Source organism: Protopterus annectens, chromosome 8.part0 (assembly GCF_019279795.1).
Source record: "Protopterus annectens isolate FY-2018-M chromosome 8.part0, PAN1.0, whole genome shotgun sequence".
NCBI lineage: Eukaryota > Metazoa > Chordata > Ceratodontiformes > Protopteridae > Protopterus > Protopterus annectens.
The window spans coordinates 1831162557-1831178070 of NC_056741.1; the positions used below are offsets into that span (position 1 = coordinate 1831162557).

A 15514-nucleotide genomic window follows, 5' to 3' on the forward strand; every position below is an offset into this window, starting at 1 on the left:
GCATAAATACATAAAGTGCAGCGTGCCTATCTTCTAAGCATACATTTACCATTGTATATCATGTATAAATGCTTCATGAATACCAAAAGCCATACATAAATAAAAACCTTTGGTAAAAAAACACATAAAATAGGTATAAAAACAAAAACACAAACATAGTTTTAAGCGAATATATAGCGTGCTCAATTATCATTGTTTACTTAAATAATCATAAAGTGCTGAATGCTGAATATAAAAAAACATCCACCATTATTGCTGGTACTATGCCCTATCTATATGCATCTACATTATGATATCATACAAACCAGCATAGAACAAAATATAGCAATCAATACATATATAAAAATATATAAAAATATATATAACCATGTATAAATAACTATACTAAAAACTACATACAATATTAAAATCTAGTTGATATATTTATGCCACAAAACTAGATGGTCACAACAACCATTATCCCTTCAATGCCATCATAAAACTCATCATTAAGTATGCGAACATATTTATTTGCCCATATCTATAGTATAACAAGGCTCCTACACATCATCTTGTAGAATCTGCATGGGTCTAAAAGCATATCAACCAATACAACATTCCCTATTAAATTCATCGTAATATTGGAGCCATAGGAACACACTGGTTTAACCCAGGTGGATGATGTGCTCTCATCCTTAAGATCCAGTGTAGTTCCTTTTGTTCAAGGATATTTGTCATCTCACCTCCATTCCTATCCTTTTCAAGCACCTGTAATATTCTGAACCTAAAGCTATGTGATGTGTTTTGTTTTACATGCTTAGCCAATGCATTAGTTTCAATATTTTTATTTATGTCGTATATATGATTGTAGATTCTTTTCCTAAATTCTCTTTTTGTAAGTCCTATGTAGAATGCTGTACACTTTTCACATGTTGCTAAATATATCACATTACAAGTATTGCAAGAAGCACGAAAGAGAGGTCTAAATTCATAATTCAAAGTTGGATGCACGAACTCTTGGACAATTGTAATAAATCGACACATATTGCATTTATTGCAAGCAAATGTTCCCATTAAACCCAATTCTGGAGCTAAACGCATCCCTTCCTTGTGTGTCTTGCAAAGCAACCTTTTCAAATTTTTATTATTTCTGTAGATGAACCTTGGTCTTTCTCCTATCAATTTCATTGTTTTCTCATCTATAGTTAATACCGGCCAATGTTGTTCAATGATTCGTATAATTCTCTTATTATCATTCGTATATGTGGTCAAGAACTGTATCCTTTCCTGATATTTAGAGTTGAACTTTCTCCCACCATCATTATAGTGTCTCCACCCTCTTCTTTCCAATGATGGCCCATCTATATTACCTAGTACTTGATCTTTAATCTAGTGTTAGTTCTAAGAAATGTGCTATCAAATCAACCTCCATAGGTGAATAATCACTATGTCTAACCAAGTAGTTGGAGACATACTGAACACCCAGCTCATTTGGCAACACTGTGAATAGAGACTGCACATCTAGTGTGACCAGTAAACTTCCACCTATGTTATCATGTGATTTCAAACACTCATAAAGCTTAAGTAAGAACTGTTTAGAGTCCTTTAACACAAAACTATTCTTGTTGAGAACTGGTCGAAGATGCTTCTCAACATAAACGGACATATGTTCTGTAACCCAACCTTGTCCTGAGACTATTGGTCTCATTGGGGGGTTTTTAACATCTTTATGAATTTTGGGAAGTCCATGTATTACTGGAACTAGTGGTGTTTTAATTAGTAAATATTCAAATAAGTCCTGGTCTATAATGTTACTTTTAAACATATCTAGAAGAGTATCAGAAACATAGCTAATGGTATATTGCATCTCTTTCCTATTAATAACTTTGTAAAACTTATCCATCAATAATTCACTCATAGAAATATGGTAATGTTCCATATCCATAATAACTATACGACCACTTTTATCGGCTGGTCTTATTATAATTGATCTTAGGGCTTGCAGTTGTTTCAAGCTCTGTCTTTCCTTATAACTGAGATTATCCTTCCTTCTCTGTCTATTACCTCTATGATATTCATGGAGTTCATCTTCTGTCAGTTTTAAGTAGGCTTCCACTAGAGGGTGGAGTTGTGGTACAAAGTTACTTAAATTCTTAAACCTTGGGAATTCACTAGAACTTTCTGTTTCATGTAATGCCCCCACTTCACTGTTATTAAACCATAATTTAACCATCACATTTCTGCAAAATAACTTCATATCAACTGTTGTGTCTGTTAAATTGCTACTACTTCTTGGAATAAAATTTAAACCTTTGTTTAGTAATTTTTCTTCATCTAGCGTTAGACCATAACTAGATATATTACAGACTAACATTTGTTGTTTGTCCATATTTTCTTGATTGTCTGATGTGATACAAACTCCCCTGAATGTTTCCTTTTCTGTCGACCCCTGCTCATGGATCTCACCCTTCTCTTTCCCTTGTCTTTGCGGACAGGGAGAGGAAAAGGGATTTCTTCACTTGTTCCATGAGGTGGATTCACTATTTTACTTAAACTTTTAGGTCTAACCACTGGTTCACATAAATGTGGTGTAATAGCTGGTTTGTTCCTCACTACTTGGATTTCTGGGTATAAATTCTGAACATGTATTTCACCCAGTTCTGTCTCCTGAGTATCTTGTATATTAGCATCAATGTTATTCAAAACAGTATTGGAATTTATATTTGATATGGCTCCTTCTGATATTAATTCACCTATCATAACATCCTTCTCCATATTTGATAGCACATTGTCAGCATTAGAATCAAAAATTCTTACACCTCTCCCTAATGGAGTGTTAACTGTATTCACATTAGTCACATCTATATGTTTACTAGGCAAGTTAGAGGTCACATTTTTCCTACTCAAATCTACTGTCACATTACTATTTCTGCATTCATTTAAGTCATTGTCCACAACTTCAGTAGCATTATGTCCATGTCTAGACCATATGAAGACATGACCTAGCCTAAAATCGTGGTTGTCCCTTATAATTTTGTTTCTTTTCTGATGGAGTAACTTGCACTCAAACGCCGATACCCCATCCAATAAACTCTCAAACAGCGGTTGCACTGTTATACTCGAAAAATTATTAAAAATAAACTGCTGTTGCTTTTTAATTTTCTCTGTTAGAATTGTCTCTTCTGGACTGAAAAAGTCAATGAGTAACTGTAAATACTGCCTGCTTACCTCGAGATTTATCTGTTGCCATTTCGAGAAAGTCAGAATATTGTTCACCTTGGCTTGGCATATTAAAAACGCAAAGCCCTCTCGGTACAATCTTTTTATCCAAACAGTATTGAAAATGCAAGCGCTGAGTTTGTAGACGCTTCAAACGAAGGAAATCCTTCTCCATTTCGTCTAAGGATTTCTGTAGTCTCTCCAAGTCAACCGTTGCTCCATTGACATCATCAGTTTGTTTCATCACATCAGATTGCCAGGAAACTACCTTTGAGCACTCAAGATACTGCCGGAATCTTCTTTGCAGGGTTTCAAATCCTCGGTCTTCACCTCGTGGATCATAATCCAATTCAATATTGGTTATCTCTTGCATTTCCCTGCTTCTGGTTATGGCAGAAATAATAATAAATAATAAAAATAAAACAAGTGTCCCTGCCAAAACACCAGATAAATGCTCGAATTCCAGTATAAAATAGTTATTAAAGCAGTCACAAGGTCAGTGGAATAAAAGCGAAGCAGGTATCTTAAAACGAAATTTATTGTCAAAAAACAGACAATATGTATTTGTTGGTCAGATTAGCGCTTTCACTCATAGAGCTTCTTCAGATCATGAATAAACAGACCAAATACATTGCATAGTATATATGCTATCCTATTCAATTTGTGAGCCTATCATATTCATTCATTAATCAAGCCTTAAAGTAAAAGATGTATATATACACATATTGTATTGATATATTACATTAAAAACTGACTAAAATTCTTTTTCAAAAATGCTGTCCACATAACTTTTATTTAAAGCCTTGGAGGTTATTATACCTAATACACGGGGTGGTGATATCAGGAATCACACAGAAAGCAAAGAGAGTCATTGGATAATCAGGCTGAGGGCGGACAGAGGCTCAAGACTTAACGAAAGAGCCTCAATAAAACCTATGCTTAGGAAACGTAGAAATATAAAATGAAATAATTGGCATGTATGTTAACATGATGAATATATATACATTAATAAAGGTCACATTATTACAGCTCTCAAGATATAGTATAATTGAAAATATAGATATATTTTTATTTCTTAGCTATTTAGACATCTATATAGTCATGTTTCACCTTTTATAGGAGTGTTTAGAATATACTCAGAAGTATTTTTATATGCATTCTGTAACATGAGAGATTTAGATACTTATGTGGACAGCATTTCTGAAGAAGGATTTGAGTCAGTTTTTAATGTAATATATCAATGCAATATGTGTATATATACATCTTTTACTTTAAGGCTTGATTAATGAATGAATGTGATAGGCTCACAAATTGAATAGGATAGAATATATACTATGCAATGTATTTGGTCTGTTTATTCATGATCTGAAGAAGCTCTATGAGTGAAAGTGCTAATCTGACCAACAAATACATATTGTCTGTTTTTTGACAATAAATTTCGTTTTAAGATACCTGCTTCGCTTTTATTCCACTGACCTTGTGACTGCTTTAATAACTATTTTATACTGGAATTCGAGTGTTTATCTGGTGTTTTGGCATGGACACTTGTTTTATTTTTAACCCCTTACAGTGCCTAACTCTACTAACTCTAAACCTAACTACTTCTCTTTTAAACCCATACAAACCTCTTTTATCAAAAAAACTCCTATCAAAACTAAAACCTACCTGTCTAGCAGCTGGCCAACTCCCTAATAATTTCTTAAAAACTGCTGCAAGCTGCAAGCTGCATCGCCTATTTGGTATCTATCCTAATCGATTGTTCCATCGCAGAACAATATGTCCCTATACTATGGAAAATATCCCATATCATCCCTCTCCATAAGAGAGGCCCATCTAAAGATCTCTGTAATTATTGGCTCATTGCCATTTTCTCACCCCTAGCCAAAATCTTAAAGAAATGTATCCATAAGCAGGTCTTGGACCATCTCACTACAAATAACCTCTTATCTAGTTCACAGCACAGCTTCCATCCAAAACACAGTACCACCACAGCCCTCATAAGTTTCACTAACTACATCAACCTCTTCAAAAACAATGGACAATTAGTCTCTACTATATTTATTGATATGTCCAAAACTTTTCATATGGTATCCCACCAACTACTACTCAACATTCTAGCCTCCTTCAACCTAAACTCGTCAGCTCTCAACTGGTTCCTTAGCTACCTTACTAAACAACAACAGGCATCTAAATGGGATAATAAACTCTCCACACTCCTCCCAGTCTCTGTTGGGGTTCCTCAGGGTTCCATCCTTGGCCCTCTCCTTTTTATTATATTCACAAATAGTCTAAACACTGCTACTAAATCTGCTTCTATCATTCAATATGCTGACGACACTACTCTTATTTGCTCAATATGCTGACACTACTCTTATTTGCTCTGCTTTCACATCCCAAGAACTCCAAGATAAACTGCAGAAGTTGTTTCTAGATATTGAAAATTACCTAAATGAACTTCATCTCATCCTAAACCCAAACAAAATAAAAGTAATGATATTCTCTAACAGGAAATCCAAAGCAAAACCACCACCTCTCTCCATCTACTCCACTAATGACACTATAATAGAACCAGTTAACCAAACAAAACTACTTGGTGTCACGATAGACAACAACCTAACATTCAATAAACACATATCACTCACAACTAAGAAAGTTCACATCAGACTTGGTGCTCTATATAGGGCCAAACCCTACCTTACTCAAAATGCCAGACTAGCCACAGCCAGATCCCACCTCCTATCTACTCTTCTCTACTGTTCTCAACTTTTCCCTAACCTCATGCAAGTCTGATTTACATATACCTGATTGCTGCTACAAAAAATAGCAAAATTTGCTGCTAATATACCCAACAGGACCCATCATTGTCTTGCTCTTCAAAAATTACACTAGACTGAATTTCCCAATCTGTTATTGCTCAATCAACTCACCACTGCCCACTCTATTATCCACACACCTGAAAACTGCCCTGCACTCTCCAACCTAGTGCAACTAAATACCAACCACAGGACCCTTAGATCATCCGATAAACGTATACTCAAGGTTACAAATTCTCATAATTACTTTGGTGACTCTCTCTTCTCCTTCAAAGTAGCCAAACAGTGGAACCTATTACCCCAGAATATCTTAAAAAACACAGATTGTCATAGCTTCAAAAAACTCCTAAAGGATTACCTTAGTCAACAATGGCTATGCGCCTGTAATATTCTTGGCTAGTTTCTCATGCCTTCAATCAAATGTTTTCTATTCTGCTATCTTCTTGTCTTACTTCTACCAAATGAAAATACCACAATGTTTTTTAGTTATATATCTGAGTTTCATATTCCTTTCTGTAGAAAGGCTTAAGAAATGTAATGTTTTCTGTTTTACATTCCTCTTTCTGTAAATTGTGATTGTTGGCAACTGTCATACTTTTTGTATATTGTTTGTAAATCTTTTAAAAAATTTTGTAATCTTTTTGTACTATTGTTATGTAGTTTATCTCCCCAGATCTCTGCTGAAAATGAGCTACTTGCCCATCTGGACTATTCAGTTAACAAATGTAAAATAAAATAAATAAATAAATAAATAAATACTTTCTGCAACTTTATGAATATAATATTCTGCATGGTGGTTGTTCTTCTCCTTAAGGATCTGCATCCAGAATCCTATTCTCTCCTTATTTTTTGGACTTTCCCACCTGTTTCATCATCATCCCTTTCCACTTTGATTTAAACCTTCTGCTTTTATTATGTATGTAAGCTATAACTGTATAGCTCTAAACTATCCATTAAATCAAGTAATCCTAAATTATCTTGACCTGTGGGGACTAGGTCTGTCAACTTACCTCACTTAACTCTTGCTCTGTTCCCCTGCCAAATAAATTCCTTCAACTCTTTATTATAGTCTACAACTTTTCCTTTGCTGATAAATATATACTTGACCTTTATATAAAACCAAAGGGACTATAAACATTTTCACTACTTGTATCTTACTATTGAAATCCTCACCGAGTAGACCTGAGATCTTTCATTCCCCTGCACTAGGGGAGTTACCCACCAGACACATAAGGGTGAAATCTGTCTGGGGGGCAATCATACAATCAGTCAAAAAGGTGTTTTGTGTTCCCTCTCATAGTGAGGACATTTTTGTACTGGTCCTATCACCATACTCTTGGTGGAGGAATGAGCTGCACACATCACCATGGGGCTCACAATACCTTCTTCTTGTGAGTGCATGGCTCCACACATTCCCTGTGAAGGTTATCACAACATTTGTGAGCTGAAAGTCTGACCCTTGGATGTGCATTTTCTACCCATCTCTCCTCCTGGGTATTGTAACAGAGTATGTCCTGTTCTGCCCTGCTCTTTGCAAAGATGGGTATACCTAACTTCCCCTGGCAGATTCATCAAGCAACTAAGCTGCTAACTGAACTCCATTGCCCTAGGTTGTAGTCAGGGTTTTATCCCTTCTATACCACACATAGTGGCAAGTTGTTTATTTTCCTTTTTTATTTCAGTTTTCAGTGTTATTTGCTCTGGATTCTCCAAATATGATGGAAGGATGAGTATCTGTTGGAGTTTTGATAGATTTGTCGACCTTGTAACTTGTGATATTATGTAAGTGAGGAATGACAGAGTTATAAGGCACTGTATCTGTGAATCTCATAACAAGCAATTTCTCAGTATGATAGACCATATCAGAGTATGTACAAGGCATAGTAAGCTTTTGAGGAAATTCAAGATGTCTTCAAACATGCTAAATAGGTGACTAGTCAGTAGCCAGCATTAAAATGAGCAGGGTGTATTCAGACATGGTGTAAAATATTTCTGAATATGGTAAAGAAATAGTAACACTTTGAAAACCATACTACTTTATCCCCACATTGTAGTCTCCAAGCATGTAAAAAGATCTTTCTTACCTTTCATATTACTGGCTTTTATGAAGAGCGGGTCTCTAGGTCTGTCAGAAAACACATGTGCTTGGTTAACTAAAGCATCTTTTATTGTGTGGAATCCATTTAGTATAATCAGGGGATCACTGCCCACAAACAAACTGTAGATGTTTCCATAAGTTTTAGCCATCTAAAAGACAAAATTGACAACTAATTAAAAATCTTTCTACTTTTTTTGTGGTTATTGTTTTCAAAAGAAACAAAAAATATAAATGTGTTTATATATGGTTCTACCTTATATCATCGATTTTCCCATAACGTCGACTCACTTAACAGCTAGACGACAACATCAAAAGTTCAAAAGTGTGAACTCCTGGAATGGCGAATTTCGACTCTGGGAAACTAACCACTTGGCCACCACTGACAATAAAAAAAGCTAAACAAATTAAAACCACCGAAACTAAATACTCCAACTCTGAGATCCCACTATAGTGGAGAAAAGGGTAAAGGTCGTCAGTGGTGGCCAAGTGGTTATTTTCCCGGAGGTGAAATACTATATATATATATATATATATATATATATATATATATATATATATATATATATATATATATATATATGGTTCCCTATCAGAAGCTTGAAACACTATAAGCCTGAAAATCAAAATCCTGAAAACTATAGACTGAAAGTTCAAAATCCTAAAAGCCCAAAATCCTGAAACTCAAAATCCTGAAAACACAAAATGGACATACTGACGTCATTGTGGCTTTGCTATTGTTAGCCCTGTGGTGTTGGGTCGTTCAGGTAAGTGTGCAGTTGGTTTTATGTTAGGGTTAGGGCGGTTTAAGTGAGTTAGGGTTAGGGCAGGTTAGGCATGTATGCAATAGTGACAAATATTGGGGTTAGGCGGTTTAAGTGAGTTAGGGCGCGGGTCAGGTGAGTGTGCGATAGTGACGGACCTTAGGGTTAGGGTTAGGGTCAGGGTCAGTTGGTAGATATTAGTGTCTTTATAGTGACATATTAGCATTATTTGTGTTTTCAGGATTTTGGGCTTTCAGGATTTTGAACTTTCAGTCTATAGTTTTCAGGATTTTGATTTTCAGGCTTATAGTGTTTCAGGCTTCTGATAGGGAACCATATATATATATATATATCTATATATATATATATATATATATATATATATATATATATATATATATATATATATATATATATATATATATATATATATATATATAGATATATATATAGATATATATATAGATATATAAAATAGCCTTTTAGAACATTGCCAAGGTTTATGACATAACCTGGTGATGTGTAATTGTATAGTACAAGTATATAGTCTGATGAAAAGCTTTATGCCTTTTGCTTCGTTCCCCCAAAGATAACTAAGCATGTTGTGGGATCCCAATTCTCCTAGAAATAATTAAACTCAGTGTTGAAAGAGGGCCTAACATTCTACCACAGTGAAAAGTTAGGGTAGGAATATAATATGCTAAGCACTTCAAGATTCAAATGTAGCCTGAGTTTTATGCTGTTCTACTTCTGTCATTCAGTAAGACTCTGATCTTGAATACAATTATTTTGAAGGCTGGAAATCTGTGTAAAGGTGTACAAGGATACAGTGGTATAAAACAAGATATTATGAAATTATTACAATAATTACTGGGTACTATGTATTTTTTTTTTCTGTAAGTGTAACTTTATTAAACTATTCTGGGTTACTTCTGTAAAAAAGAAGGTTTGCTGGGGACTGGCCTAAGCATTATGGATCTCACCTACAGTCTTTCCTGGAAGTGATATATGCTGCACCTATTTGTAACTTGAACACCATGACACAACACACTGTAGGCCCTGGACATAGTCAGGGAAGATCCTATTTGATGGAACTTCCATATTTTCTGGACTGATTTACCTCTGTACCTTATTTATAGTTTATAGGCTCATAGTTATATACTAGGCTAATGACCACTAGGGCCTTTATAAGTCTAGCCAAAGCAGCCCAACCCAATTGTGTCTCTGTGTCATGGGCATTTATTAAGAGGGGGTACTTAAGGAAGTTTCTAGGGGCTATGTGTGTGTGTGTGTGTGTGTGTGTGTGTGTGTGTGTGTGTGGGGGGGTTGATAGTTTGGGCATTGCTGTCTGCCTTTGTCTATCAGAGACATGAGGGCCAGACCTGGGGTGAATTTCTGATTTCCCATCCATTGGTCAAGGTTACACTTAAATAGGGTTAGAAATGGACTCTGTTTCATATGGATGGGGAGCCTGTTTCAGAGCAAAAAGACCCTCTGAGAAATATATCTGTCTCACCGACATGGCTTATTTATGTCACAAGCAAAGTTTAAATCCTTGGATCTAGTACTTCTGATACAGTTCATTTTGTGAATGTGCAAAAGGTCTGTCAGAGCTGGATCCAAGGATGCCTTGCATACCTGTAGGAGACAGAGTACAGAGTTAAGGCTTTGACACAATGTGATTATACCCTGGCTTCTCATGGTGGTGAACCTTTTTGGACATGCCAACTGTTGCATATGTTTGGTCAGGTACATGCTGAAGGGGGCATTATATTCGATGATGGGTCTGATAAGGACTGAATAAAGTGGCACTGTGACATCCTTGGATGTGGATGTCATGCCCTTACTTATAAGTTGGGTGATATAGAACACATGTGCTTGGTTAAAAATATCTTTTATCATGTGGAATCCATTTAGTATAATCAGGGGATCGCTGCTCATAAACAAACTGTACATGTTTCCATACGTTTTAGCCATCTGAAAGAAAAAATTAACAACTAATTAAAAACCTTTCTACATTTTTGTATTTAAACGCCAGATTACTGTCTCATATATTCCCAGGTCCCTGACTACTGGGTCAACTCTTAGGGGTGCATGATCAATGGAGTAATGAGCCTGGGTGGTAGTTTTCCCAAAAGGCACTATAATGCATTTTTTGGCATTGAGTTTTAGTCCATGTCTTTGTTACCAGTCATTTGTCTGTGTTAAACCCTCTTGTAAGATGTTCATGTCATGGAGGGAATTTATGATAGGTCCCCATTTGCAGTCATCTGCGAACTTCGCCATCCAAAGGCCACTGACATTAGCAGGCCATTGAAATTAGCCTTTACCTCCAAGAAGTAGATGCCAAGTAGGAGCAGTCATAGCATGGAGGCCTTTGGCACCCCACTAGTGACTGGTCTCTTAGAGGAGGTGATATCACCAATCCTGACTTCCTTGGTTCTGTGAGTAAGCTGACAACCCAACGAGTTTTGTAAGGGTTTATGAACTATAACCAAGTGAGGTACTGTAGTGATGCCTTAGCCAGGTCCAGGTAGGTGGTACACCATTTCCCCCTCATCCATTGCCTTGGTGACCTTCTTAAGGAAGTCCACCAGGTTTAGTAGGAATGCTCTTCTCTTGACAAAGCCAAACTGGGTTTAATCCAGTGTCTGAAGGTTGCCTGTGTCTTTGTTGATTATTTCCATGATCATTCATTTCATGGCTTTGTATATTAGACTAGTCAGACTAATAGGTCTGTAGTTTCAGGGTTCAGTTGATGGTCCACCATTATAAAGTGAGATAACCATTGCATTCCTCCATTTCATGGTACAAAGCCTATCTTGAGGCTAAAGTTGAAGAGTGACTGAAGTGGTCCTGATAGGTCATGCTTCCAGCTATTTAGGAGGCATTGTGGGATATTGCTGGGGCACATTGAGGCTGTGTTTTTGGACTTAGCGAGGACTGCCAGGACCTGTTCCCTGTTAATAGTTGGGGGTTATGCTAGTAGGTAATTCTTGGAAGGAGGTGGGGGAAGTGAGGGTGAAGTTAGAGATGAATTTGTCAGCCAGCAAATTTGCTATGCTGCTTTGCTCAGTTAAGGTGGCATCACTGGCCACCAGTTTGGTATACTGATATGTGCTGCCTTTAATTTTTGGACACAGCTATTTAAGGTCTTGTGGTTGTCTTTAGCCTGTGAGGTCATCTTGACCTCATAATTGGCTTTGTTGGACGTAATTAGTTCTCTTAATATCCTGTTTAGTTTGACTAGAGAGCTCTATAATTAAAGGAGTTGTTCTTCCTGATTTTAGCCATGATTTTTTTCCTTGTGTTATGTAGCCTATTAAGGTTAGGATTCCACCAGTGTGCTTAGTTTTTAGAGTCTGCTGTGGACTTACGTCTTGTAGGTATAGTAGCCTCTGTAAAGCCATTTACATGGTTGTACAGGGTCTGTGTGAACAGTTGCACATAGCTTGTTATGAATTCAGGACTGGGAGGGACATTGAATTTTGATAAACTATCAATTAATAGAGTGTAGTTCGCTTTGGAATAATTCCTAAATATTACAGGGTTTGCTGGGGTTACTGAGTTAATTTTTATTTTGAAGGCGACAGCTTTGTGGTCGAACTTCATTAAAGAGGATGTGACACTGGGGGTGTGGGGGTGCAGCACTCTCCCATAATATTGAGTACCAGCTCCAGTATGTTTGAACCTCTGCTGGGTGTGTACACTATCTGGTCAAGGGTATTTGTGTTAACACAGTCCAGGAATCACTGTGCCTGCTAGTATGAGACAATATATGTTTCCCAGTCCATAGAGGGGTATTTAAAGTCTGCCATGAATTGGGTATTTGATTTAACACTGAATGTGTCCAGTCAGTCTAGGAATGAGCTATGGGATTCAAGGGACATAGGGAGTGACCTGTAGGTCACCTGTAGGATATAGTATGGCACTTTGTCTATGGTAATTTGCATGTGGATATTTTCCAGGATATCAACCTGTTTAACCAAATTAGACTTATACTTGTTGCTAATATAGACTGAGACTTCTCCACTTTTTGTCCCTGTCTGTGCAGCTGATGATCTAAATGTGTGGATGGCACTGAAGCCTTGCACTACTGGAGTACCTTCTGTGGATATAAACCATGTCTTGGTAATGGCATACTGTGGCATCATCCTTAGTGAAGGCCGAATGCTGCTCAGTGCAAGGCACATACCTACCTAAGACACATTTTCAGAGAGATCAACAATGTCTCTCTTCATATAGCCCAAGGAAGCATGTCTCAAGTCATTAACTCCCACATATACTAAAATAGAATCAAACTGGTACCTGTGGTATGTGACTTGAGTGCCTGTATAACTTGGTGACTCCTGGCTCCAACTAAGCAACTAAATGTTATCTTCTCCTTGTTCAGGCTGGTGGGTGGGGCATCTGTGTGTGTTGTACAATGGAGTCACCTATGACAGGTTTTCTTGGTAAGGTGTTGGCTTGCCATATGGGCACTGCTGCTGGCAATCCACTGGATGTAGGAGTATGTGTGGTGTTTGGTGCTGCTTTTGGTGAGTGCTTTAGAGACTGATGAGGATAGATGTTACTGGTTACAGGCTTGGGTGGTCTTTGAGGTTTAGTAAGATACCTTTTCAGTATCTCAGCATAGGTTGGTGTGCATGTGTGGGGAACACTATGTATGGTGAATGTAGTGTGTTTGTCTTGACACCTTGTTCATATGTAAGATTTTAGCCTCTTGTGAAATTGTGCATGTGCATCTCTCACATACTATGTTTATTTTTTAAGGATTAAATGGTTGTCTGTGAACACAAGACAATTATTACATTGTCTCAGGATGCCCATTTCAACCAAGCTGGCTCTGGAGACATTTGGAAATTGCATATCCATGTTGTCTGGACCTATATTTCAGTGGGCTACTGTAGGTAGTGGACTGGGTTAGATAGATATCATAGGATCCTAGGAGATTACTAGGCTATTGACTCAGATGTCATTTCAAGCCTAGCCATTTAATCTTGGGTGGTCTCTGGGGTTTGGCAGTACATTAGGTTAGATTGTGCTAAGATTTGATAGTAGTGCAATTAAATATGCAAACTAGCTTCTCTAAGCTTGTCACCCTGCAATGTCTTTGTTTAATCACACTAAGTTACAGGTTTCAATTCTAAGGGAAATTTTACAAATAAATTTTACTTTCTGGGCATTTGTGCCTGTACAGGGCACTGCTAACCTTTTGATGTAACACCAAGAAAAATTGCTTGCAAGTGTAATGCTACAACAAAACTTAAACTACCTTGACAAGATGCTTATATATTCTGAGTTGCACTTATATTGACCTGTGTGGAAAAGAGTTTTTGGAGTTATGTCCTTATTTTCAGGCTTGATTTACCCCTTAATTCCCAGTTTACTCTGTCAAATGCTTTCTCTGCATCAAGACTCACAAACAACAGTGATATTTTCTTACCTTCTGCTTCCCTCTGGATCATCAGTGTTTTGTTCATGTTGTCAAATGTTTGCCTCCCTCCACCAAACCACATTGATCCATATCTATCAATTTTGGCATCACCTTTCCCATTCTTTTAGCCATTATAGACACACACACTTTATAATCATGGTTTAGGATTGAAATTGGCCTGTATGAAGCTGTCTCTGATGGGTCTTTACCTTTTTAGGGATTATAGCCACCACAGCTTTCTTCCAGGATGTTAGTGCTTCTCCTCCTCTTAAAATACTGTTAAATCAAAACCTTTCAGATCATTATCAGTTTTTTTCCCTCCTAGCTTCCAAACTTCCACAGGAATACCATCTATTCCTGGGGACTTTCCTGTGGATTGGTTATACATCACCATTTTTATTTCATCTCCTCCTATCCTGTTAGTAACTGAACCTCATCTACCTCTAACCTTGGCATATTTAATTCTTCCATAAACATTCCCATTTGCACCTTTTCTTGACTTCCATATTTCTCTGCTTTATACAGACTTTCATAAAATTTCCAAAATATTTCTAGCACTTCCACAGGATCTGTTGTTATCTTCCTTGTTATAGGATGTCTAAGCTTGGCGACAGCCCTCTCTACTTTATGTTGCCTGAGTTGTGCTAAAAGTTTTTGTGCTCTGCAGTTATTATCGGAAAACAGTTGCTTAACGGCAATCTTTCTAAACTCATGCATATTATCGAGGTAATGCCTTATTTTAGGTTTAACACTCTGCAATTGCTCCTCCTCTTGTTTGGTAAGATTCCCCTTATTCTGATATATTTTAACATTTGTCAGTCCCTCTAAACAATTCTTGTTTCTTCTTAATGATATTTCTTTCTTTTATTTCCACCCTGTTTTTAAATTCCACTTTAATTTTATCCCATTAACTAGCTATATTTTCAGAAGAAATTTCTATCTTCTCTCATAACTCCCGAATAATTTATACTACCCCTTTCTTAAATTCCTCTCTTTTCAACAGATAGGTGAGAAAGCACCAGTGTTTCATTTTTATTTCATTATCCTGCGTTCTTACTTTAGTTATTATTGTCAAGTGATCTGAAATAGTTATTGGATGTGTATCATAACTTTCAATTAAATGCACAAGTTCCAGTGAAATGTACGTTCTGTCCAGCCTAGCCCAGTTTTTGTATTTTGGGGAATAATTTGTAAATTCACTCCAAAC

The 15514-nt window shown here is 36.8% G+C and overlaps 1 protein-coding gene across 1 annotated transcript in view; it reads right to left on the reverse strand.

Annotated features, from left to right (window-relative positions):
- LOC122809660 (cytochrome P450 2U1-like) overlaps positions 1 to 8263 on the reverse strand; it is a 322309-nt gene extending 314046 nt beyond the window's left edge. The window contains exon 1 of the mRNA XM_044081319.1: positions 8096 to 8263. Coding sequence (XP_043937254.1) covers positions 8096 to 8258 — 163 coding nt within the window. The 5' untranslated portion in view covers positions 8259 to 8263. The remainder of the gene's footprint in view (positions 1 to 8095) is intronic.
- Between the last annotated feature and the right edge of the window lie 7251 nt (positions 8264 to 15514).